Below are 27143 nucleotides of genomic sequence, written 5' to 3' on the forward strand. Positions count from 1 at the left end.
TCTCTAAAACGATAAGTACAGAAGTTGAAAGTAAATCCTTAAACTTTTATAGCATTTGGTAGAGACACTTTGGTCTGTTCAATCTCATAATTTTTTTAAAAAAAATGTGGTGGCTGGAGAGACGGCTTAGGATTTAAGGCGCATGCCTGTGAAGCCAAAGACCCAGGCTCGATTCTCCAGGTCCCATGTAAGGCAGATGCACAAGGGGGCACATGTGTCTGGAGTTCATTTTGCAGTGCCCAGAGGCCCTGGTGTACCTATTTTCTCTCTGTCTGCCTATCTCTCAAATAAATAAATATTTTTGGCAAACACCGTGGTATATAGGCCTTTTTATCATTTTCTTTTTCTGGTAATATTATATTCTACAAAAGTATTGGTCCACGATAGATTTGGTGAGGAAAAGTCCTGGTTCACAGATTGCTTAAATGTTGCGGTCTACTTTGTGTGCCCAGAATACGAATGGAGAGTAGTAAAGGAGATGGATGTGAACTGGACAACCTTGATCTTGACAGTTTAGCCATTTGTGCTAATCACTTGTAGCTGGGGGAGGAGCTTTATCTCAGTTTTGCTTTTCTAACACAAGGGCAGGAAGGCCACAAACCTGGAAATAATCGAGGAGAAATAAGCACTGGATTCTTGTACTAGCCAAACAAATCCAGAGGCTGTGACTGACAGAGGATGTTGAAAAGAATTGCTCCCTGGAAAAAAATCCCTGCCATTCCTAAGGATCCTTTTGCTTAGGAAAATAGTTACTTAAAATCATAATTGGTGACATGTGCTCAAAGACAAATAACCAGAGAGATTCTGTTCTTTGTTCTGCCCTCATTCCTCCAGGCTGGAAACTGCCTGGTTGGTTTGTTCCACCACTTTCATTTTATTTCCTTCTACTTCTGCCATCCCATCATTCAACCTCAGGACCTTAGACATCAAGAGTTCACGACAAAGATATCTATTTGCTCTCGTCTCATGCCCACCCAACCCATCTTTCTAATATATGCTTGTTTAATTTCTAGTCAAATAACTCTGGGGTCAGGAAGTGATTGTTTCCTAGAGCAGGCCATTCCTTTGAGGAATAGCTCAAAGGGTGAGAGAGTTCATCTTGATGTCAGTCAAAGTATGACTCCTTGCAAATTCCATGTATTGGTTCCAGATCTCCTCTGCTTTTTCATGTGCAATCCCTCTAAGTAAGAGACAACACTCACATCTTCCGAATTCTTCTCTTGTGTAGGCTGAATACTGCTACTTCTTTTCACCATCCTCCCCCGACATTGTTCAGATTCTTCCCCATCTTCCCCGCTCACCCCATACCTGCCCATACTTGCCCACTGGACTGAGCCCTTACTCCTTTGGTGATTGGAACAGGGATCTCCTTTGTCACAGCTCACATTATCAGCTTCCAGGAGCTGAAGGGGACTTTGAAGAAGCCAGTTTGTACGACAATGAGACATACTATTACCTGCACACTATTACAGGGCAAAGAAAGCATCTATGGGGGACTCAGTGGTAGAGATAGCATCTTGAAGGAGGAAGGAAAAAAATAAGAACCACACCTTATTTTCCCAGTGACTACTGCTTGTCATTATTGACTGTGGAGAGAATGAACGCTCCAGGAGACACTCCAAAGAGACACATTTGTCCTTGTCATCGGTGACATTTGGGCTAGATCATCTTGGTTGTGGAAAATGTCTCTTAACCCACAGGATGTGTAGCAACACCCCTAGCCTCAAGGGCCAAACCCTCTTTGGATGAGAACAATGGGCATCTCCTGTGCCCAGCTCAGCATGGAGAGCCACAGCCAGGGCACTGGTCCCCTTGGATGGTCTTCACTTATCCTGTAGTGTCGTGTCATGTGAAGACAGGCAGCTGCTTTAGTGGCCTTCCACATGTCACAGCACCGACAGTCTCTACTTTGGCCCTTCCCCACTCCCTGAAAACCACCTTGAATGCCAGGGGCACAAACCACTCCCCAAATTCCAAGATTCTCTGCCTCAATCTTTCTGACCGGACCAGATTCTTTTTGCTTCTTGGGCTTTTCTCTCAGGACCACCAGCTGTTTCTGCCTTTGAGGCTTCTCGATTGCTATTCCAAAAGGCAATATAAAGCCTCCCAGGGGGCCTGGAGAGGTTAGCTGTACAGCGAAACCTCTGGAGTCACGTTCAACTCTCCAGGTCCCACGTAAATCAGACGTACAAAGTGACGCAAGCACGCAGGGCTGCGCGTGTGCACAAAGTGGCGCAAGCATCTGGAATTCGATTGCAATGGGTCAAGGACTTGGAGCACCAATTCTCTCTCTCTCTGATAAAAAGAAGTAATAATAGTAGTAGTAATAATAATAAAGAGTATAAAATAAAAGACTCCAAGGGCTTCTAAGACAAAAAAGAAAGAAAGCATCTATGAACAGTAAACATTGCACACGGGGCTCAGTGGTAGAATGCTTATCTGGCCTACGTAAGGGCATAGGTCCTATCCCTACCACCACAGGACAAAACCGAGAACAGAACAAAACACAAATAGCTTGCTGGGCGTGGTGGCGCACGCCTTTCATCCCAGCCCTCGGGAGGCAGAGGTAGGAGGATCTCCGTGAGTTCGAGGCCACCCTGAGACTCCATAGTGAATTCCAGGTCAGTCTGGGCCAGAGCGAGACCCTACCTTGAAAAATCAAAAAAAAAAAAAAAAAAAAAAAAAAAAAGAAACACAAATACCATTGCACCTGGGTAATTTAAATAGCTATTTTGTGGTATGTGGAATGGAAGCCACAGTCTACCATATGCTAGGTAAGCACTGTACCACTGAGCTCCCTGCCACAGCCCTGAAATATGTATTGAACACGTCAGATGTCAGCTATCTAGCAAGGATAAAGGGGACGGGGGGGGGGGGGTGAGAAAGGGGGCAGGGAAGCCAGCACATACTGACCCTCATAATTTGTAGTTCATTAATGGACGTAAGCAGTAATATAATTACCAAGTGAATAAAAGTGGAGTAGAGGCTGTCCTACAAATTCTCGTGTTTGAGGCTAGTCTTTGTGAGAGCAGAGGGAAATCTCATTAGCACCTCCAGGATGAAAAGCGTAGATATAGGATGAAAAAGATGTTCTTGATACCCTCACAGGAGCTCATGGGTAGTTTGGGCAAATCACTACACTCCGAAAGCCATCCTGAAGGTGCTAATGAGATTTCCCCCTGCTTTCACACAGGCTGCCTGCAGACACAAGAATTTTGTAGGACAACCTCTTCTCTGTTTTTGTTTACTTGGTAATTACATTACAGCTACAAATTAGGAGAGTCTGGGCTACCATTCCAATTCTTACCTTCAAGGCTTATTTAACAACAGCCCTGCACATTAGGATTGTTTAAAACAAAAAGACCAAAAAGTAATTTGTTTTTACAAAATTATCAAGCATATTTATAAATGATAAGAACTATAAATACAAAAAGCTGGGCATGGTAACTCACGCCTATCTTCCCAGCACTTAGGAGGCTGAGGCAGAAAGGACTGCTCAAAATTTGAGGTCAGCCTGGGCTACATACTGAGTTCCATCCAGGCCAGTATGGGCTACAGTAAGAGACACCGTGTCTCAATGTGCGTGTGTGTAATTTTTTAAAAAAATGAAATAAATCTATAAACATACTAGATCATTTTGTCAGATCATTGGCTATCTCTTGGCCAAATGTATATATATAAGCAGATTCTACGACAAGGATTTCTTTTCCAGAAAACTAACCTTCAGAGAACTTGCCCATAACTTCATTCCTATTCTCATCCTATTCTTAGAGTTACGTGTAAGGATGACCAGCAAATATAACTCATATAGCATTACCCTGAATAAAAGCCCTATATCCTGAGGCTCATATGGAGAAGTATCACAAAATAGGAGACCAAGGAAATTAAACCCCAGAATAATCCCATTCCAAGTAACAAATTCCCCCAAAGCACCTCAAGTTGTGGTAACATTACAGAAAACTTTTACCTGTTTTCACTGTCATCTATCACTAGCTTACCTGGGCTAATTCCCTAGTCAACACTAAGGCTCTGGGAAGGCTCCTTTCTTGGGCTACATCTCAATTGGCAGATAATATCACTGCTAAATCTCACATCTAAGTCCTTCTTTGTGAGTCCTAGGAGCTGCACAAAGCTCTAGGGGGAGCCGGGCTTGGCTGTCTTGTCAATCTATTAGCAAGAAGCACGTGATCTGTATCTGTGTGAAAAGTGCTATTATAGCGAGCTTTGCTCCCTTCAGCTTCCTGATGGCATTAGGTCTCTCAAAGAAAAGATCAGGACTTGAAAGCAGGCTGCTTGTAGCTAAGAGCAAGAGAGAATGGAAAGAATCAGGGGCCCTCCCAACCCTGAGTTGCCCAACCCTGCCCTCACTGCCTGGCTACCACCAAAGTCAACAAAGCCTAACTAGCTGTGATTCTTTCAAGATGTAGGTGCCTACTACTGTTGTGACTACGTGGGTATTTGCACGACTCAGCAGACATATTTGTCATTGTTTAAATGCCTTCTCACTTCAGACCACCCTGAGCTGGAAACAAGGTAATGAGTAACTGCAAAGGCCACCTTTGGGGATGAAGGTCAGGAGTAAATTTATAACACAAAAATATTGTTCAAACAGTTGAGAATTCATTTGTTTTTTCAAAATTTTAGCTAAAGGCTTCTGGCAAATAAGATTAATTTACAACCCAAGGGTACGAAATTTAAGTATGATTGTAAGTGGGCATACTGATATCCAGTCTATTAAGTATGCTCATAGCCATTATCACATGTATTTCAACAACTAATGAGGTGGGTGGATCAGCAAATATTTTATCACCTTTTTTTTTTTTTTTTGAAAATACGGAAATTGAGTGGCCAAGATAGAGCTGGGTCACAGTTGGTTTGACTCTCTCCACTCAGTCTTTAGCACATTAAGGAGTGTGTCCTTGGCTCATCAAGTGGGATCTGTTTCCTAGTGTATGGCATGGGGTCCTTTAGCATTGAGGTCAACATGTTTAAGGGACTGTTTCCCCAAAATATAACTTTGCAAGGAGTCACTTCAATCTCTTGCCTGAGAGTTCCAGGAGGGGACTACTTAGTGAGAAGCAGCCTGCCACATAAGTGTCAGAGTTCTGAATGGTGGCTTTCCAAAGAGTGCAAAGAAAGACAAAGGGAGTTACGCAATTCTAGCACAAACTTTGGGAGACTGCTGTATGGTGTTTTCCTGGTTTATTGCCAACTGGGCAGCACAAATAGCAGTATTATATTGTTTCTACTATATTTTGAGCTATGCACAGTACTCAACATCTTTCCCATTCCTTGGCACGCTTTCTACTCCTTCTTCCCCAGGCAATATTTACTCTTTATCATGAATAGTTTTCAGATTTCACCTGTGATAAATAAAGGCCTAGCGTGAAGTTCGTCCACTTGCTTTACCCCCTTTCGCCAGAGTAACCTGTGAATGAATTTATTAGTACAAAGTGCTTACCAGCTCACATATGTAGAGGCTTGACTTGACAATTAGATGAATAGTTAACCCATTGGAATGTCCTTTAATTTTTTTTTTTAGGTACTCATGCAGTAGGAGTAGGAATGTAAGGTTACATTTATTTGATCACAAAAACTATTTAAAAAGAGGCTGGGGTGAGTGATATTGCATACCTGTCATCCCACCACTGGGGAACGGAGGCAGGAGAGTCAGGAGTTAAAGGTCATCCTCAGCTACATAGTGAGTTTGAGACTAGCCTGAGATATATGCAACTCTGACTCAAAGACACAAAACAATTAAACAAAAGAAATAAAAATTCATGGCTTTATAACGCTTTCTAATTTATGTTTCTTTGATGCTATTATGTTTTCTTTCAGTTATAAAGTAAGTGTGCAGAGGGAAAACCTGGTACAGAGTTATGGGCTTAAAGCTGGGAGATCTTAACAGACACCTCCATGGACTGCTAGGAAGAGATGAGCTAACAGCAACAGCCCAGTGCTTTCTGTCTCAGAGAAGAATGGTAAAAGGCGCTAGTTATAGTCTAGCTTTCATCTTCCCTCTCAAGCCCAGCCAAGGAACAAGTGGCAGGTTTTCATTGACAGTCTCCACAGTGATAGCTGAGAGCAAGCATTTTTCTTTCAGTTTCTTGAGGTAGCCCAGGCTGATCTGGAATTCACTATGTAATCTCACGGTGGCCTCAAACTCTAAGCGATTCTTCTACCTCTGCCTCTGGAGTGGTGGGATTAAAGGTGTGTGCCACCAAGCCCAGTGAGAGCAAGCATTTTCACAAGAAGTATTTGTGGACACAACCATTCCATTGGTTTTAATACTGACTTAATCTATAAAGCCAAGCTGAAGAGGAAGGGTAAGGAGATATTTCTGTAGGTTGTTGTTTTTTTAATTTTTTGTTTATTTTTATTTATTTATTTATTTATTTAAGAGCGACAGACAGAGAGAAAGAGGCAGAGACACAGAGAGAGAATGGGTGCGCCAGGGCCTCCAGCCACTACAAATGAATTCCAGATGCGTGCGCCCCCTTGTGCATCTGGCTAATGTGGGTCCTGGGGAATCGAGCCTCGAACCGGGGTCCTTAGGCTTCACAGGCCAGCGCTTAACCGCTAAGCCACCTCTTCAGCCCTCTGTAGGATAGCTATTTGTTTTAAAGTGCCTGTTATAGTTTTATACAAACAGGTAAACAGACAGACCCCCACAATGGTTCTCATATACATCTATAGGCTCTTGGAGGGCCTATCAAAACAGAAACAACAGGACAGTAACTTTAAAAGTAGACACCATAATATTTGAGTGCCTAGGTGCTGAGCATTGTGTTAAATGCTTCACATGAATTATCACATCTAATCTCCACAACTCTATAAAATAAGAAACAGTATTGTCTGCATTCTTTAGATGTAGAAGCAGGATAAGAGAGATGAAGTAACCTACTGCTATGATTTGAATGCTGATGTGCGCTCCAAAATACATGTTGAAACTTAATTCACAGCACAACAGTATGAAGGTGCTGGAGGTGGGAATGCCAGGAGGTGATAAGGACATGAGCGCTCTGTTGTCATGCAATGGATTAGGCCTTTTGGAAAGTCAATGAACAGTATCATAGTACTAGTCTTGTCCTTCCATCTTTTCTGCTGGGTGAGGACACATTTGCCCTTTTTACCACGTGAAAATAAAAACATATGCCAGTACCTTGATGCTGGACTTCCTAGATATGGGGCTGAGAAATGATTTGCAATGCTTTATAAATTGCCTGGTACAAGGTATTTTACAGTAGTATGAGTGGACTAAGATGCCCATCATAAAAAGTGGAATGGGGCAGGGATGAGGAAAAAGAGGGTACCAACACATGATGTATCCATACAAAATATGTTGCTAATAATAATAATGCTAAAAAGAGACTGCAGGGTATGATATGCTACTTATGACTTTCATACACAGTGAAATAAATATTCAGAATGATTTTTTTTTATAAAAGGCATGACCCTTAGTATGATACAGATAAAGTTATAATTGTGAGTGAGGGATGTGTGATGGTAATCTTACCCAAAATAAACCCAACAATCTGAAAGAGCTTGAAGCCCCTAATTCCATTTTAAAGAATTCTACCTTGCTGGGCATGGTGACATATGCCTACAATCCTAGTTGAGGCAGGAGGATTGTTGACATTTCACAACCAACCTGGGCTTCATGGTGAAACCCTGTCCTTATAAAAAACACAAAACCCCAAAATCCCCAAATAAAAACAGAAAGCATTAAGCAACAAATAAATAACAAAGGAAAAAAGAACCGGGTGTGGTGGCGCATGCCTTTAATCCCAGCACTCAGGAGGCAGAGGTAGGAGGATCACCATGAGTTCGAGGCCACCCTGAGACTACATAGTGAATTCCAGGTCAGCCTCGGCTAGAGTGGGACCCTACCTCGGAAAAAATAAAAGGAAGAAAGGATGGAATGAATGAAGGAAGGAAGGTATGAGAGAAGGAGGGCATGGAATCATGAAAAACAGAATTGCCTGGAGAACTCTGAGATGAAAAAACTTAGTCGTATTCTGTTGTGTAAGTGTGCTGAGGGGCCAGATGCAGGCAGTCCTTGGTAAGATGCCTGGATTGCCTGATTGGAGAAGTAAGAGGGGGGGATTAGAATAGAATAGAGATCCTTTCTAGGTGGAAATATAGCTTAGAAAAAGAGCACAGGGCATCTGCAAGGTTAAGTGAAAATGCAGAAGATAGCCCCTAAAGACTCTGATAAATAACTTGCCAGGAACCAATGCCAAAGAAAGGAACATAATCACAGACAGTTGGCGGTAGAATGGCCTGGATCAGTTGTCTGAACATTGTCTTTATGTTATAGTTGGGGAAACTGACTTCTAGACAGTGGAAGGGACTTCCTCCAGAACACATGGGAGTTAGAAGCAAGCCCAGAATAGAACCCAGTTCATTCTGTGTATCAAAGGAAGGGAAGAAATAAGCCAGGGAATGCAGCCAATAGGATCACCTGCCGGTCATGGTGCAAAAGGTCTGTTCAGGGACAAAAGGGATATCCTCTGAGCCAGGCTCTTTATTCTGGAGTTGTCTTTTGCAGGAGGAAGTCTGAAGTACTAAATGAAATGGTAAATGCACATGATGTTCCAAATCATGTTGACTAAATAAATGGATGGTGATGAATCACCAGGACCACATGGCATCTACCCAGCTTCGGGGTGAAATTATATAACAACTAACCAACATATGTAGCCTGTCATTTGAAATAGCTGTTGTGCCATGAGCCTGAGAGATTGTGCTAAGTCTCTTCTCCATCACAGGAATTTTAAGGGGGGGATTTAAGGAACCTGATAGAATCACTGGTCAGGTTAGGCAAGAGCAACATATTGGAGAAAAGGCATCATGTTCCTCAAATTAAATTAACCATCTTTTGCAAAGTGTTTCACTGTTCACAGAGCACTCCCAACAAATTGACTAGAAATCTTTGACAGGTGCAATGTGCATGTTGATAAAATGACCCAAAGTATGTAATCCAAGTAGATTTTAAAATGGCCCTTGTCAAAGTCCCACACCAAACACTGTTTACAAAGATAAGTCACCTTGGAATTATGGAGCAGCTCCTTAAAATGTTTAGGGGTGTTTTATTAGGCAGGAAATCATGAACTAGAATAAACACTGACTTTTCTAGAGAGGTGGGAGCCATGATATGTCCCAGGGACACTTGGGCTAGTGAACGTTTTGTTGAATTGATGCAACCTTTAGCAACCATGAACTTTTATAGATTCAGGTTGAGAGCAACCCTTATCCAAAATGCTTAGGACCAGAAGTGTTTGGAATTTTGGAGCTTTTCAGGTTGTAGAAGGTTTGTATAGATGACTGGTTAGCCATTTCTTCTCCCCAAATCCAAAATCTGAAATGCTTTCAGCATCATGTTGGCACACAAAAGGTTTGGATTGCATAGTGCATTTCAGGGTTTTTGGATTAGGGATACTTAATTTATAGCCAAATACAAAGCTGATGTGGTGCTCTGAATCAGATTTCTCCCATAAAGTCATGCGATTTGAATGCTTGGTTCCCAGCTGATGGCAATATTGAGAGGTGGAGCCTTGTTGCTGGGGGCGAACCTGGATGTTTATTAGCCCTTAGCTTGCCAGTGTTAATCGTTGGCTCACTCTGCTGCTGCTGTTTTCCACCTGCTGTGGCAGAGATGATGTCCAGCCTCTGCTCATGCCATACGCTCTCCCCTCCCATCATGGAGCTTGCCCTGGAGCCTGTGAGCCAAAATAGTTTCCTCCCAACAGCTAATATTGGTGGGTTGTTTTATCCCAGGAATGTGAAGGTAAATGCAATGCTGACTTCAGTATTTTGTTTGTGACTGTGGAGATCAACAGAGGGAAAAAGAGTGACTTGATGTGTTCAAGAGTAGCCTCTGAAGGCTGACTGTCTGGCTCTGTCCCGATTCTGCTTTTAGTGACTGTATCATCTAAGGAAAATTACTCTGCTTCCAGTAACAGTTTCCTCATCTGTAACCCGAGAAGACTACTAAATGCAGATCACAGAGGTGTTGTGAAATACGGAACCAAGCATGCAAAGCCCTGGCACTGTATTTGACTATCAGTAAGTGTCTAAGAAATAAACAGTAATTTTTTAGGTTTACTTATGTTCATGTAACATTCTTCTAATAAGGATTTGGGTAATTATTTCATGCCCCGTGGAACCTGAAAGTCACTGCAGAGCATTTTTTTTAGTTTGTTATTTATTTATTTGACACACAGAGAGAGAGAAGGAGGCAGAGAGAGAGAAAGAGAGATAGAAGGCAGAAGAGAGAGGGAGAAAAAGGAAGAGAGAAAATGGGCACACTAGGGCCTCCAGCCACTGCAAATGAAGTCCAGACACCTGTGCCACCTTGTGCATCTGGCTTACTTGGGTCCTGCGGAATCGAACCTGGGTCCTTTGGCTTTACAGGCAAGCACCTTAACTGTTAAGCCATCTCTCCAGCCCCAGACCGTTTTATTTGACAGCATTGGCAGAAATTATTTTAGCAGTTGAGAGAGTATTTTTACACTGGTTGTAAAACATTTCATGGAGAAAAACAAACAATTACAGTGCACCTAATGTATGCAGATACGGCTCTAGATACTTTATAAACTGTCTTCCTCAATATACTCCTGCAATAGGTCTAGGAATAAGAGGTTGGGATTATGATTCCTATGTGATGGATGAGGAATGGGAGATTTAAGAGAGGAAGATAAGAAGCTTGCCTCAGGTTGTGCTAGAGTATGCAAAGGAGTCGCAGAATTCTAATACAGGCTGGCTCTACTCCAAAACATATTTTTCTTGTGTCATATTTGAATTGTACCATGAGGGTCAGGTACAATTTAAGAAGGGAGAGTTTATAGAAGGAGACATGGGCAGTGGTATAACGATAGAAATAAGAACAGTGTGGTTATAGGCTCCTGGGCAAAGACACAGCTCACTGCTGCTACTGCTGCTGTTGTTACTAAAGTAGAGGGTTTCTGAGGCTAATGGTAGGAAATAAGGCCAGAAAGCTCACTCAGAACTCTGTTAAGGATCTGAGCTTTATCCTCAAGGCAATGGGGACAGGATGAAGGCAGCTGAGCTCGGGAGAGGTATGGGATGCTTTCGAAAGATTAACTTGGCATCTGTGCATGATGAATTGATGGAATCTTTTGCTTGGGTCTGTGATTCTTTGTTCTCTAATCTGCTAGCCTAAGGCTCTCAATACTCCTGCCTTAGCCCAGAAGCCTAGAGACCACTTAGGATTTGACTGCACTGGCATATGTAGGAGGCTGGGAGGAGAGTAAAGAAAGGAAGCAGTGATAGAAGCAGGAAAAAAAATGACAACTAAATCAACAGGGATTTGAGGACCAAGTGCATATGACGGGCAAGGAGCAAGCAAGACCCAAAGATGATTTTAGGCTAAGCCTCTGTGACTAAGAAGGATGACAGCATTAGAAAAATAAGGACATTAAGGGATAACCAGTTGGAGATGGGCAGTTGATTAGTTTGGCTCATGACACATTAGGTTGGGGTAATGATGAGTTGGCCAGTCAGAAACAGTTAGTAAGCAGGTGGAAGTGTGCCTGATACCTTAGGAAAACAGTTGAGATTTCATATTATCTCCCCCATAGCAGTATAAAAGATCATTTATGATAGTATCATCCACAGTAGCTGACAGGTAAAAGCAATCTAAATGCCCATGAAGAGATGAGTAGATACAAGCTAGCAATATATACAATGATTCAGTCTGAAAAATGAGGGAGTTGGAGCTGAGAATGGGGGCTCAACTTTTTTAAATATTTTATTTATTTGAGGGGGGAGAGAGAGAGAGAGACAGGGAGAGGAAGGGAGGGAGAGAATGGGTGCACCAAGGCCTCCAGCCACTGCAAATGAAGTCCAGATGCATGTGCCCCCTTGCGCATCTGGTTTACGTGGGTCCTGGGGAATCGACCCAGGGTCCTTTGGCTCTGTAGGCAAATGCCTTAACCTCTAAGCTATCTTTTCCAGCCTGTGGGGACTCAAATTTAACCCCGGAATTTGAGAGGCTGAGGTAGGAGGACCATTGTGAACATGAGGCCAGCCTGGGTTACACGATGAAATGAGTTCCAGGTCAGCCTGGGCTAGAGTGAGAGCGTGCCTCAAAAAACCAAACAGCTGGGTGGCATAGTGCTCTGTGCTTCTAATGCCAGCACTTGGGAAGTGAAGACAGAAGTAAAATAGTGGTTCCAACAGGGACTGGGGAAGGGGTAAGTGAAGAGGAGCTGTTCAATGGGCACAGTGTGTTAGTCACAAGATAGAGCTTTGGGGGTCTTCTGTTTTTCAATTGGCTGAGGGCAACCTTCATGTTAGTTTAAGCCAGTGAAAAATCATTTAAATTATAAGAAATAATAGTTGGTAGAGAGAAAGGAGATAAGAGATGCCTTCTCACTGGAGAAGAGGGAAAGCAGATTCTTTTTTGAAAAAAGAGTATTTTATTTATTTATGTATTTATTTGAGAGAGAGAGAGAGGGTGGAGGGAAGGGGGGAGAGAGATAATGGGCCCTGCAAACAAACTCCAGACACATGCACTACTTTGTGCATCTGGCTGACGTGGGTCCTGGGGACTCGAACCTGGGTCCTTTGGCTTTGCAGGTAAGCACCTTAACCACTAAACAATCTCTCTAACCTGGAAAGCAGATTCTTAAGAAGAGACCTCTGGGAGACAGCCAGTTTCATGGTACAATCAGATAGAACTAGTGAAGGAAATATGAGCATGTAGCATCTCAGAGGCTACAGACTACAGGGTGTGCACTGTAGGGAAAAGACCATGGGATGGCAAACCTTAAGACCCTTGTTAGATTTTCCCATTTAGAGAACTCTTACTCCTTCTCCGGGCCTACTTTTATTACCTATGTAATGGAGAACACCTATCTATATGAAAAGCTTATGAACTCTGACACATAACATAAATATGAGGGGATATTTTTTGTTGGTTCACTTCCTTCTTGACCCCAGCACCCCCATGGAATTTATTTGTTTTACTGTTATTGTGTTTGTGTTTTAGTTTTATAGTTATTTGCCACAACCTATGTATGCCAGGCAGCTTGTGAGAAAACAGAATCGACATGATATTTGAAGAAAAGGTCAGCAGGCATATGGCTTCTCTTTAAAAAGTTCTCTCATTGTGGGCCGACTTTCTTCCCCTTGTTCCTCTTGTGGAACTGGGGATTGAACTTGTCACCTCAATAATGCAAAGGCAGACAGGCATTCTACTAGTCAGATATATCACCTGCCCTCATCATCAGTTTTCATAAGATTCTTAAAGCATCATTCCTTTTTGAATCTATAAACAAGAAGCTGTCCAATAAGAAACGAAGCCAATGGATTAGGTTAGTTCATTCTTAGATCATGGGCCAGCGATGAGGAACAACGTGACCCAAATTGTTTTTACGTTTTTTGAGAGTAGTCTTTCCCTTAAGAGCTAGTGGCTTTGTGTACTGAAGGGATTTTAAGGGAGGTGGAGAGAACAGGTCCAGTTCCTTCTTAACTTCCCGAGCAGCAGTTTGGTCCAGCTTTAAGCTGGCACAGTTACCTGCAAGGAAGCGAAGCTGGTTCTTCACTTTCATCACACCGTCACCAGAGCTTCCAATGCACTCATCTTCATCATCGCCGCAGTCGCCGCTCTCCAGCCCTTCCTCATCCAGGGTATTATCCAGAACTTTACCTTTGGGCACAGACATGGTTCTCAGGAGCTGAAAGAGAACAATCAGAAATGCAGCAGCTCTTCCTGGTTTTTTGGCCCACTTACTTAGGCTACTATGCTACTGACAAGTGGGATTAAAAATTACATAGCCTTGGGGCTGGAGAGATGGCTTAGCGGTTAAGCGCTTGCCTGTGAAGCCTAAGGACCCCGGTTCGAGGCTCGGTTCCCCAGGTCCCACGTTAGCCAGGTGCACAAGGGGGCGCACGCGTCTGGAGTTCGTTTGCAGAGGCTGGAAGCCCTGGCGCGCCCATTCTCTCTCTCCCTCTATCTGTCTTTCTCTCTGTATCTGTTGCTCTCGAATAAATAAATAAATTAAAAAAAATAAAAATTACATAGCCTTTAAAAAGTGTTTTCAGAGCATGTTTGTTTTGATCTACAGTGCCTAGCTTGTCAATCACATGGCCTAGTTTTATGAATTCCATCACCCCGAGTCTCTCCACTGACCCAGAGATCCAAGCCCCCAGCGTGAATGGTCCTTGAGGGAGTTGTCAGAATCCATTTTGTTTTCCTCAAGCTTTGTTTTATTATCCTGCATTTCTGCTCTAGCTTCTGTTCTGCCACCCATCCGCAGCCCTCTCAGTCCTAATGCTAGTCAATGAAAGGGGCTGGATTGACAGAAACGGAGATTCTTGTGCCAATGGACCAGGTAAAAACGCGGCATGCACAGGCAGGCTTCCTGCCTCTGGTTTCCGTTATCTCGGTGTTTACTGTTGCTGTCACTGTGAAGTGAACTTTTATGTTCTCCACCTGTGATTTAGTTGGTATATCAAGATCTACTTAGAAAAAGCCATATGCCATGGAGAAATGGACTCTGCAGGTTATTCATTTATAAGTAAACAATGTCCAGAGAGTTCTTCTCTAGTGACAATCTTGGATGGTTTTCAAACAATCAAACCAACTATAGTCCCTGCCACAGCACTGTCTTAATGCTCTCATTTTAATGCTTCCTTCTCTTATAAGCTAGACAAACTGTTAACAGAATTGCTTTATTTTACTTTATGGACTTAAGATAGAACCTGGAGCTTCATATGTGCTCAGTACATAGTTTACACCTAAGCAAGACCCCCCCCCAACCTAAAGAAGCCTTTATACTATTGCTGTTAAATGCAGAGAACTTTCATTTATACAACTTTAATCTCTCAACTTTTTAACTATTTTGAGAGTTGTTAAATTTTTGAGAAATTTTAAACTGCTAAATTAAACAATAATAATAATTGGTCGGCCTGGGGAGATGGACCAGCATTTAAAGGCATTTTCTTGTAAAACCTTCTGGCCTGGGTTTGATTCCACGGTATCCACATAAATCCAGATGCACAAAGTGGTGCATGTATCTGGAGTTTGTTTGCAGAGGCAAGAGGCCATGATGTGTCCATATTCACACATATACGCATTTTCTCTCTGCTTGAAAATACATTTTAAAAATAAACTTGATAGCTCTTGAAACATAACAATAAACCCAGAATGTATCTCCATACACCTTATAAAATGAAAAGCAAACATTTTTCCAGAAATAAACCAATTAGTGGGAGTGGGATTGTTTTATGTGGTTGCAAATCTCTAATATCCAGCTTATGTACTCTCTAGATGATCACATCTACTCCATTCAGATTGTTGTGATGGGTTATTTTTTTTGGATGAAACTGAATTCACAGAAAATCCACCCTCCCACAAATATCTAATTGGACAAGAGAGATGTGTATTAGTAGACTTTTAAAAATGTGCAGATTTCTCTCCTCTCCTCAACAAGTAGTCGCAAAGTGAAATAGGAGACCATAAAAGTGCACATTACATGACCCATTACACTAAAACCCATTGATGTTTTTTGTATCTGTATGAGCTCTTGACTCATTTTGTCTCACATATAGATCATATGGAAAATATTGGCTCACTGAGCTCTGTGATTCTTCCAAATATTGACACCTTCCATTATAGGATATTAAAAAAAATGTATCATCTAATCTCACTTTGAATCTGATCAGAACAGTCTTGGGAAGTGTGAAAGCTTATGGTGGCAGATACAAGTTCTCAACATTTTTAGTTTTCTTTTGAGGGCTAGAATTTTATCATCGGCAATAAATACTTCAAGTTGTTTTCCTTGAGCTGACAGCCTTTCTTTGTTCCTTTCCAAGAAAATGACGCAAACATTCAAGTCTGTATAACCATAGTTTGTCAGTCATTCTCCCAAATATAAATGAAAAAAGAAGCTGGTTCAGTTCACAGCTTGAGTTATCTCTCATGGGGCTGTGTTGGGACCTTGACATGGTGTTTGCAGTATGCTTTTTTTGTACTTCCCATTTCATAACCCAAAATATGAAGAAATTATACTCAAGGGTTAAGGTTTAAAAAATTAGTAATATTCATGGCTTCAACAACAGGATTCAGCTTAGGTAAAACAGTTGCATATTTGTCTGAAAATGAATGCCAGTGTCAATCACCATGACTACTACTGCATTTTGGTGCCACTGATTTGCACAGGAATGCCAGCGCCTGTATTCATCACTGCCTTGGCAAATATCACAGTACAAGAGACAAGTCATTTTTTTCGTATTGTTGTGTAAACAGTTCTGGTTTCATAGATCTCTGGGTTTCATGGGCTCCCACAATCCATAAACCATTTATTGAGCAAGTCAAGTCCAGGCTCTTCTAAACATCACTATAGTTTATCCCAAATCCACAATTCCCTCTTAATCCGGATTTCTTAGGGAAAAAAAATGTTTTTGACATTAATCAATTTATGTTAAATTTTAAGAATGCATTCTTTGTTCATGCCATGGACTATTTGGTTTGGAATTTTTTACATAAAGAGAATTTGTGGTTAGGAAGAGACTAGTGAATTTGCTATTCTTCAGGCACATCTCATATTTGAGCTTTTTTTTTTATTAATACCATCAGTAAACATTAAGTGAGAACACTCTGAGCTGGTGCTCATTTCTGCCTATTGAAAACCTTCCAGCCTTCCACGTTCAAGTGCCATGTCCTCAATAAAGTTTTCATTATAACTCTCCCTCTCCATCTGCCATGAGTGTTCCTTTATCATCACCCTCGAAATGTCACTTTCTGTGTGTGATCTGGTATTACTTATGTGTATTATGACTTCTTTCTACCACCACACTATAGGCTGCCCTGGGACTCCATCCTGTGTATTTTTGAATCCCACAGTGTTTAAGGAAGTATTTGGCATAATAGATACTCAGTAAATGTGCAGCTGAACTATATCAAAATGCAGTGGCATGGTATCTTTTCATTCTTCTAAAGCACTTCCATAACCTCATAGAAAAGGAGAAAGCTCAAAGTCCCAATTAATTCTAGAAGAGCCAGGCATGGTGGTGCACGCCTTCAATCCCAACACTTGGGATGCCAAAGTAGGAGGATGGCTGTGAGTTTGAAGTTAGCCCGAACCCACAGAGTGAATTCCAGGTCAGCCTGGGCTAGAGTGAGACCCTACCTCAAAAAACCAAACAGGGCTGGAGAGATGGCTTAGCGGTTAAGCGCTTGCCTGTGAAGCCTAAGGACCCCGGTTCGAGGCTTGATTCCCCAGGACCCACGTTAGCCAGATGCACAAGGGCGCGCATGCGTCTGGAGTTCATCTGCAGTGGCTGGAGGCTCTGGTGCAACCATTCTCTCTCTCTCTCTCTATCTGCCTCTTTCTCTCTCTGTCACTCTCAAATAAATAAATAAAAATAATAAACAAAAAATTTAAAAACAAACAAACGATAACAACAACAAAAGCAATTATAGAAGAACTTGTGAATGAATGGCCAAACCCTTTCAGATAAACTGTAGCTGCTTTTTTTTTTTTTTTTTTTTTTGAGAGCGACAGACACAGAGAGAAAGACAGATAGAGGGAGAGAGAGAATGGGCGCGCCAGGGCCTCCAGCCTCTGCAAACGAACTCCAGACGCGTGCGCCCCCTTGTGCATCTGGCTAACGTGGGACCTGGGGAACCGAGCCTCAAACCGGGGTCCTTAGGCTTCACAGGCAAGCGCTTAACCGCTAAGCCATCTCTCCAGCCCTGTAGCTGCTTTTGAGAGGCCTTTTTCTGATCTTGTGTACAGCACTCCTAGTATTCTTGGGTAGCTCGGTTTAAAACAAAGTGCAAATTAAAAAAAAAAAAAAAAGCCTTTAGGGCTGGAGAGATGGCTTAGCAGTTAAGCGCTTGCCTGTGAAGCCTAAGGACCCTGGTTCGAGGCTCGACTCCCCAGGATCCATGTTAGCCAGATGCACAAGGGAGTGTACCTGTCTACAGTTCGTTTGCAGTGGCTGGAGGCCCTGGCACGTCCATTCTCTATCTCTTTATCTACCTCTTTCTCTCTCTGTCTGTTGTGCTCAAATAAATAAATAAAAATAAACAATTTTTTTTTAAAAACGCCTTTAAAACTTTGCCAGTGAGGGTACTTCTTTAGATTTTAAATGATACTCATTTTGGAGATAGCTCTGGCATGGAAGAAAGATTATAGTATATATCCCAACCATTCCACATGGATAGCTACTCCAAGAATCCAGCCCCCACACACTAACAAAACAAATCCAAAGGCAGAAAGCTACTGTTAATGCATATATCTTAAAGAAGAGACTGAAGCACAGAGTGTTGAAAAAAAGGTAACAGGTCAGAGGACAAATTGCCAGTAAGGACTGTGGATTTAAGCGCAGCCTGGATTTGGGCCCAGAAATCAAATCAGCTAATTACAATTCACAATATTGACCTTCAGTTCTCTTTCTCACTCTTTACAATGTTTTTAAGACTGAACATTCACTTTGTCGAAAGAAAATTATGAGGGACTTTTGCACACAAAAGCAGGTAACTCAAGGGACTTAATTCTTTTGATTAACTGTTTGCCATTTTCAAAGGACAGTATCCTGTTAGTTTTTGAAAAGACCTTTACTCAGAATAATGATTATCAATGTCAAGTACTTTGTTAAAACACAAGTCTGATTATTTTCATTCTACTCTCTGTACAGGCACTCTCTAAACGTGATGCATCCGCTACACATTGCTTTACATGCAGCAGAGCACACAGGGCTCATCACAACCAAGCTTTTCTATAGCCACTGCCCTCTGTTCAACTCTGTTTAAGCCACCGAGACTGTAATCATTGGTTAGTTATATAATAAGTAATTTTGAGTTCGGGTCTCAGTGGGTATAATCCCCGTACTTGGGAGGCAGAGGTAGGAGGATTGCTGTGAGTTCAAGGCCAGCTTGAGACTACATAGTGAATTCCAGGTCAGCTTGGGCAAAAGTGAGACTTTACTTTGAATGAAAAACAAAAAAAAAAAATGCTGGAGAGATGGCTTAGCGGTTAAGGCACTTGTCTGCAAAGCCTAAGGACCCAGGTTCAATTCTCCAGATCCTACATAAGCCAGATGCACATGGTGGCACATGTGTCTGGAGTTCCTTTGCAGTGGCTAAAGGCCTTGGTGTGCCCATTCTCACTCTCACTCTCTCTCCATCTCTGTCTCAAATAAATCTTAAAACAAAAAGCTAAAAATTAAAAAAATGCTTCTCCAGTGTTCCTCTGCTTCCCAGAAACCTCTTGAAACTGACCTTGGACATGAATCATCTCAGCACTATGCATGGTGGAATCCTTATTGTCGATCTTCAAACAAATTTTCGAAAGGAGTAAATGCAACCTGACATTTTCCCTCTTAGGTATGGTCCCCATGACCTTTTTGTCCTTGTAGCTGATGCAAACCTCCTTCTATAAAAGAGACTGACTTCATTCAACTGGAAAGGGAAAGATGAAAAGCTAGCCTTAGATAGAACAGGTAGCCAAGGTTGTGTGATAAAAAGAAACAAAAACCTGGAATAATTACCTGAGAGAATTAGAAACACAGTGCAAGAGAAAAAAAGGCTTTGTAGAATATAGCAATTTCATATCCTTCAAAACATGACTAAGATCACAAAAAGGAACTTCTGAATGGGACAACATGACTTGGCCAGAGCTCCTTTCATGCTTGGCTGGTAAGAGAACAAAGATCAAAAGACATACTTCTTGTTCTTATGGGGGATTAAATATGCTGAAATGAGGCCAGTGAGAGCCACAACTCCTGGTCTATATAGTATAGATAATATGTCTCTTGTTACTGTCCTGATTGCAAGGACATAAGACAGCCGACTCAGACTGTTCTGGGGCTGAGCACAAGTTTTGTCACATGGTCCTCAAATGTTTTTTCCAACCCACGTGACAGGGAAGATCTCTGTTCCTGATCGTTGCATAAAAGGATCCCAAGGCTCAGAGAGTGGACAAGATTTGACTAAGTTACTAGGTAATTGCTAAGGGTCTCAGTCCAAACAATGCTTCCATCCTGATGTGTGGGACTCTTCAAGAGAAACACAACTTAGGTAAAGACATCAAGTAATCAAAGTGCAGTTCCCATCTGTGACAACTCGGTTGACTTGGGTTCAGATAACTTCCCATTCTCAGAGGCCAGGCATTACCATGGCTGGACGGGGGAAGCCTTTCAGTACTAGTTGGGCAGGGGAATGGAACATGGCGCCTGCAACCTTAATGTGGGCTTCCTGCTTGTTTGCCTCAGCCTTGCCATCTAGTGTGTCTTAAGTAATCAGACTATCTCATCGTGAATGGGTTTGTTTTGAAAAGCTTCAAACAGCTGGTTAGGATCGAGTGCAAAATTCCATTCCTGCTGCTACAAAGCTAAGAGTTTTCTTGACTTTAAGCTCTTTAGCACTTAAAAAAAAAAAAAGGATAAGTCACAAAATCGATACAGTAAATATGGGGCTTGGTACATATTTTGAGGATTTGGCTGATCTTGTCTCTTTTGGCTATTCACATGCCCTTTTCTAGGCGTTTGTTAAATATGTGGAATCCAGGTTACATTTTAAAGCTATTAAGCTGGGCTTACAAAACTGATTTTGAGCTGTTTGGATGCTCAGCTTTATACAACCTTCAAGGAATGCTTTGGGGGCCTGGTTTCCCATGTCCACAGCAATGTAAACACATGCTTTACTGTTTGTATTTGAGTAGCATAAGCTAATGAAAAACAAATGTGGGGACTCCAATGAATCCCGGCCTTTTGGGAATGCCATTATGATTTACACATTGTGCACATCCACAAGGCCTAGCATGTGACCTCTGCTTTGCATGCACACTTCCTTTGAACACATGCATCAAGCCACAGCCACAACTAATTGGAAACAATTACAATGCCACACTTTTGAGATGAAGCCAGAACCCAAATGTACAGGGCTAGAATTAATGGCCATATATGCCCTTCACACACTGGGGAAGCAATGATGTATAGCACTTAAGAGAGTGTGAGCTTTGGAATCTGACCAGGATGGATTTAAATCTCTGCCCCGCCTCTTTATTAGCAATGTTACTCTGGACAGGTCATTTAGCCTCTCTGAGCTTCAGCTTCTTTACCTGGAAAGTAGACGATAGTTTTACTTCTTAACTTCACAGGGTTGTTGATGAATTAGATTAAATAGTAGTATCTGGGGCTGGAGAGATGGCTTAGCAGTTAAGGTGCTTGCCTGCAAAGCCCAGGGGCCCAAGTTTGACTTCCTGGGATCCACGTAAGCTATGCACAAGGTGGCACATGTGTCTGGAGTTCGTTTGCAGTGGCTGGAGGCCCTGGCGTGCCCATTCTCTCTTTCTCTCTGCCTTTTTCTCTCTCTCTTTCTCAAATAAATAAAAAATAGTATTTGCATTTTATTGTCTCATGGATGCTTTTTTTAATAAAATATTTTATTTATTTATTAATTTGACGGGGGAGAGAGAGAGAGACATAGAGAGAGAGAATGGGCACGCCATGGCAACTAGCCACTGTAAACGAACTCCAGACATATGCACCCCCTTGTGCATCTGGCTAATGTGGGTCCTGGGAAATCGAATCTGGGTCCTTGGGCTTTGCAGGCAAACGCCTTAACCGCTAAGACATCCCTGTAGCCCAGATGGATGCTTTTTTTTTTTATCTATAGGGCTTTGCACAATTTGTAATTAACGATACATTTCCCTATTGCATCTATAGTAGACTACAGAAGAGATACAATCTGCTCTGATTACCAGTGTCTTGTATGATACTGGTAGAAAGTAAGATACTATTCCTGTAAAAGTGCATTAAATGGAAGAATGGTCAAATAAATAGAACATCACATCTATAGCCCTTAGTTCATTGCTGGGCAATGCGGTAAGTTCTCTGACACACTGACTCTACTGCTTAGGGTGATGATGAGGATGACCTTGAGGAGGAGGAAGGGAAGGAGAGGAAGGGATGATCTGTCACCACCGCTGCAGCAGAGATGAGGGGCTTCTGCCAGATGCCTTTGTGAGACAAACCAACTCACACTCCATGGCCACACACTGAGGCCCCAGAAAGCAGTCTGGGTGGGATTTTCTTAAGTCTGAGCAAAACAAACCCTTCTGGATGTTCTCAGGCAGATAAGGAAGGATCTGGGCTCCAAAGACACACTAGGAGGTGCCTCGGAAGGAAGAGCAGAAGCAGGAGCTGCTGGTGGCTGGCTCTCTCTCCCGCACCCACCTCTCATTCCAGCACCCCTTTCTCTTGACCACGTCCAGCTGCCCTGAGAGTCTTATTCTGCCTTGGAAATGGCCTGCCGAAACTTTCAAAGCTAACTTTTTCCTCATTAAACAAATGCCAGCACAGTAAAACCAATGAGGATGTGAAAGAAGTAAATGACGTTGGGGTTTACGAAGTGAGGTCGAAGCTCCTGCCCAGTGGGAGAAATGGTACTCTGTGGTTTTAGGAAGCTGTCAGGCATATTACCAATACAGGTTGAGCAGCTGTTCTCGGAAAGGCTTTTTTTTTTTGTTGTTTTTAAGTTTTTCAAGGTAGGGCCTCACTCTAGCCCAGGCTGACCTGGAATTCACTATGGAGTCTCAGGCTGGCCTCGAACTCACAGCAATCCTCCTACCTCTGCCTCCCAGGTGCTGGGGATTAAAGGCGTGTGCCACCACGCCTGGCTTTTCAGAAATGCTTTTAATTTCAGCATTTTCAGATTTTGGAATACTTGCATGTATACAAAGATGTCTGAGGTATGGGACTCAAGTATAAAGACAAAATTCATGTGTGTATCATGTAAACCATATACATATAAACTGAATCGAATTTTAAATACTTTGGGGCATGAGACAAAGTATCTTGATAGAGTTTTCTACCAATGGTGTTATGTGCTTCTGACACTCAAGAAATTTTGGATTTGGGAGCATTTTGTATTTCAGATTTTCCAATTAGTGATGTTCAAAGTGCAGTTTAGAATTGTAAACACTTTTTTTTTTTTTAATAAGAGGAGGCAGGGCTGGAAAGATGGCTCAGCAGTTAAGGTGATTGCCTGCAAAGCCTAACGACCTGAGTTCAATTTCCCAGTACCCATATAAAGCTGGATACACAATGTGATGCATGCACCTGGAGATCATTTGCAGAGTCTAGAAGCACTGGCTCACCCATTCTCTATCTCTTGCAAATAAGTAAATAAAAATTTATTTTTTAAAAAAATAGGAGGCATATCACAACAGGGTCAGAAAACTTGGTTTCAAATCTGAACTCTAAAACCTACCAGCTTTGTTCCCTCAAACAAATTATTTAACCTCAACTTTATGTGTCTTATCTATAAGGTAGGTACAATAATATTTGTCTCCCACATTGTGAAGTAGGGATTAAATGAGGTAACTCGCCGAAAGCAACAAGTTTAGTATGTGGTACATAGTTAAGTGTTCCCACAATAATATATTAGTATTATATATTAAAACACTACATTAACACAGGATGAATTCTGAATTGGGGGATACAGGTAACAATCAGTTACAGTAGGGCTCATTCTGTTGGTCACCATAGGCCTTAATGTTAATTATTGAGTGCTTACTAGTAGTATTTATTATTAATTAAAATTATCTGTTTTCAGTGGATCCTCCCAAGGGCCCCTGTGAGGCAGTATCATTAGATTCATTTTACAAAATGAGTAAATTGCATTCTCTCTCTCTCTCTGCTTCTTTCAAACAAATAAATAAAAATTAAAAACTAAAAAGAAAAAAATGGGGGCTGGAGAGATGGCTTAGCAGTTAAGGCATTTGCCTGCAAAGCCAAAGGAGGCTGGTTCGATTCCCCAGAACCCATGTAAGCCAGATGCACGAGGGGGCACACGCGTCTGGAGGCCCTGGCGTACCCATTCTCTTTCTCCCTCTCTCTCAAAAAAATAAATAGAAATTGAAAACCCAAAATGAGCAAATTGCAATGGGGAGAAATAATAGGCCCATTTTTAGCCCCAAATCTTCTTTAAAAAAAATGCAAAAGACAGGGCATGGTGGTGGCCTCCTGTAATTCCAGTAAGCAGGAATATGAGACAGGAGTATCAAGAGTGAGAGGCTGTTTCTCTCGAGACAAATCAAAGCTTATGAGAGAGTAGCTCCAGTCACATAGGTTAAGGTTTGAGATGGGATAAAAACTAGGTAGTCTCAGGCTGGCCCCAAACTCACAGTGATCCTCCTACCTCTGCCTCCCAAGTGCTGGGCTTAAAGGCGTGCGCCACCACGCCCGTTCCAAAAAAAAAAAAAAAAAAAAAAAAAAAAAAAAATGAGGTCAAGTCAAAGAGGAAGGCAGACAGTTGATCTTTCTAAGTAAATAAACCAACTGGTTACCCAAAGCCCTAAGTGGCTCAAGGAGGTTCCCAGGGCCACCCAGGGAGCCTTTCCCACCCCACCTCCACCCAGTATGTCCTTTGTTCCTTGCTTGAAGAAACTACTGTTTCAGGGGCTAAAAGTCCCATAAGGTTGGAGGTGTCACGCCTAGTTCCAAGCAGCTCACCTGAACAGGCTGACAAGGCTAGCTGCGACAGCAAAGTGCACATCCAGAAAAGGACCACAAAGGTGCGCCACCAAGTCAAGCCCTCACCTGAAGGCCTCTGTCCCCGGCTATTCCCTTTGCTGAAGATTCCAGATATTTTTTTGTCTCGCTATCAGTTTTAAACCACTGTGAAAAGCTGTAAGGATGAAATCTAATTTTTTTTTTTTTCCTGGAAGGAAAACCTGCTTTCAAAGACAGCAGTGAGATCACACGGCACTGTTTGGCTTCCAGTGGAATGGTCTCAAGTTAGATGAGGGCCATCTACAGAAGGCAAGGGTCCCAGGGTGAATGTGTACCAAGATATGACTGATTTCCTCAGGGAACTGAGGTTACACCGACATGAGCTGAGCGTTTACTACTGTCTGAGTGCATCAATGTGATTCATTCCAAATAGACATATTGTGGTTGTACTTTTGGGAAATGAGAATTCTTGTCTCTAAAAATAACCTCTGTGCATGAACCACAGCAGCCTTGGGCTTGAAAAGTCAACCTCAGTGACTGGGGGATGTTGGTTTGCTATTCTTCCCAGAGGTCTCTGGCCCCTGAAAGTTAGTGAGGTGCCTATTGTGGCCCTGACAAAGCTTCCCTCCTTTAAAGACCAAATCGAAAATCGGAATTTATAACCAGGTTTTAGGGAAGACAGTTTTCCTCCTCTGGCATACCATTTGAAAACTATGACTTTTTAAATATGTTTCAGATAATTAAGGCTACATTATATTATTCCGAGGGAAAAATAAATGACCCAAGGCATCTGGTACAAGTAAATGAGCTGGGGCTTGATGGAAAGCTGTATTTTGAGTTTCCAGTTTCCTTGGAGGTTAGAGAATTTCAAGCATTTCCCTTCCCAAGTTTTAGGCTATGAAGTCCTGAGGGGGAAACGGGTTCTCACAGGAAGCAGGGAACATGAGCAAACACATTACCATATTCATATCTAACCATATACCTTTAAAGGCTGCAACCGAAGAAGCCAAAGACTGGTGCTCTTCCTTCCATTTTTAGCTTCGTTCCTTAAGTGAAAGTTCAACTTAAGATGCTCAGATAATTCTTTTGAATATGAAAAACTGGGACGCATGTGAAAATGTTGGGGGGGCGAATATAACATTGAAGATGATGAAATGATTGGCTCTTTCTTTTTTTTAAAAATGAACTCCAGATGCATGTGTCACTTCATGCATCTAGCTTTATTTATTTATTTATTTATTTTTGTTCATTTTTTATTTATTTATTTGAGAGGGACAGACACAGAGAGAAAGACAGATAAAGGGAGAGAGAGAGAATGGGCGCGCCAGGGCTTCCAGCCTCTGCAAACGAACTCCAGATGCATGCGCCCCCTTGTGCATCTGGCTAACGTGGGACCTGGGGAACCGAGCCTCGAACCGGGGGCCTTAGGCTTCACAGGCAAGCGCTTAACCGCTAAGCCATCTCTCCAGCCCATGATTGGCTCTTTCGAATTGACCACATATAGGTTTTGTAGGACTTTAGTTATAGAAGACCACGAAAATCTTTGACTCTTTGGGGGACTACTGACAAGCCTCACTGCATATTGCGTATACCAAACGGCAGAGTCCTGCCTTGTGGTGGAGTTTTCCTTTCTGTACCTTCACTGATTTGAATGGTGGTCAACCAGTTGGATGAAAGAATGTGAAATGGAACGTCTGGTATTTTCCAATAGGAAAGGAATTTGAGATCTGACCTTTTGCTAACAACTTAGGATGATGTATTTTAAATTTTGTTTGGCAGAGGTAGGGATTGAACTTGGGGTCCTGTGCATGGTAAGCAAGCACTTTGTCACTGAGCTATATCCCCAAGCCCTTGCTTAGGACATTTTAAATGCAAAGCAATGAACAAAGCAATTCAAATCAAGCTTGGCCATTAGTGCATTGGATATAGTTACTGCCTTGTTGGAATCCTACAACAATCTTTTTTTTGTTGTTGTTGTTTTTCGAGGTAGCGTCTCACTCTAGCTCAGGCTGACCTGGAATTCACTATGTAGTCTCAGGGTGGCCTCGAACTCATGACGATCCTCCTACCTCTGCCTCCTGAGTGCTGGGATTAAAGGCATGCACAACCATGCCTGGCTTCTACAACAATCTTTTAACAGACATCACTCACTTTTTTCATCTATTAATTATGAATATTGTCAATCATTCCATCAACATCAGTGTAGTCAAGTCTATCATGGAAATATATATGCTTTAAAAGTAGTGGTATTTTCTGCTTGTTTGGTTGTGTAAGCAAATAAAAATAATTTTAACTTGACATTTACTTAAACTAACCTTTAAAAAATAATGCTGTTTAGCACTTACCTAGACTGACCTTCATGTTTACCTTTCATCCCCTAAGCAAAGCACTAGGTTATTATTTAGACTGGCCTTGGGGCAGCATATTTCAGGTTACTTTGGCTTCTCTGAAATAAGAATAGAGTTGGAGCCTCGTACAAACACAATCATTTCCAGTCCCATCTGGGTCTCTCTCATCATTTATTCCTGTTTTTAAAAAAAAAATCTCTTATTTATTTGCAAGCAGAGAGAGAGGCAGAGAGAGAGAGACAGAGAGAGAGAGAGAGAGAAGGTGAGAAAGAGAGAATGGGCACGCCAGGGCCTCCAGCTGCT

The 27143-nt window shown here is 42.1% G+C and overlaps 1 protein-coding gene across 1 annotated transcript in view; it reads right to left on the bottom strand.

The window, feature by feature from the left end:
* Gpc3 (glypican 3) overlaps window positions 1-27143 on the bottom strand; it is a 474609-nt gene that overhangs the window by 42914 nt on the left and 404552 nt on the right. The window contains exon 7 of the mRNA XM_004653981.2: window positions 13544-13703. Within this exon, the coding sequence (XP_004654038.1) occupies window positions 13544-13703 (160 nt within the window). The remainder of the gene's footprint in view (window positions 1-13543; window positions 13704-27143) is intronic.

The sequence above is a fragment of the Jaculus jaculus genome, chromosome X (assembly GCF_020740685.1).
Source record: "Jaculus jaculus isolate mJacJac1 chromosome X, mJacJac1.mat.Y.cur, whole genome shotgun sequence".
Taxonomy (NCBI): Eukaryota; Metazoa; Chordata; class Mammalia; order Rodentia; family Dipodidae; genus Jaculus; species Jaculus jaculus.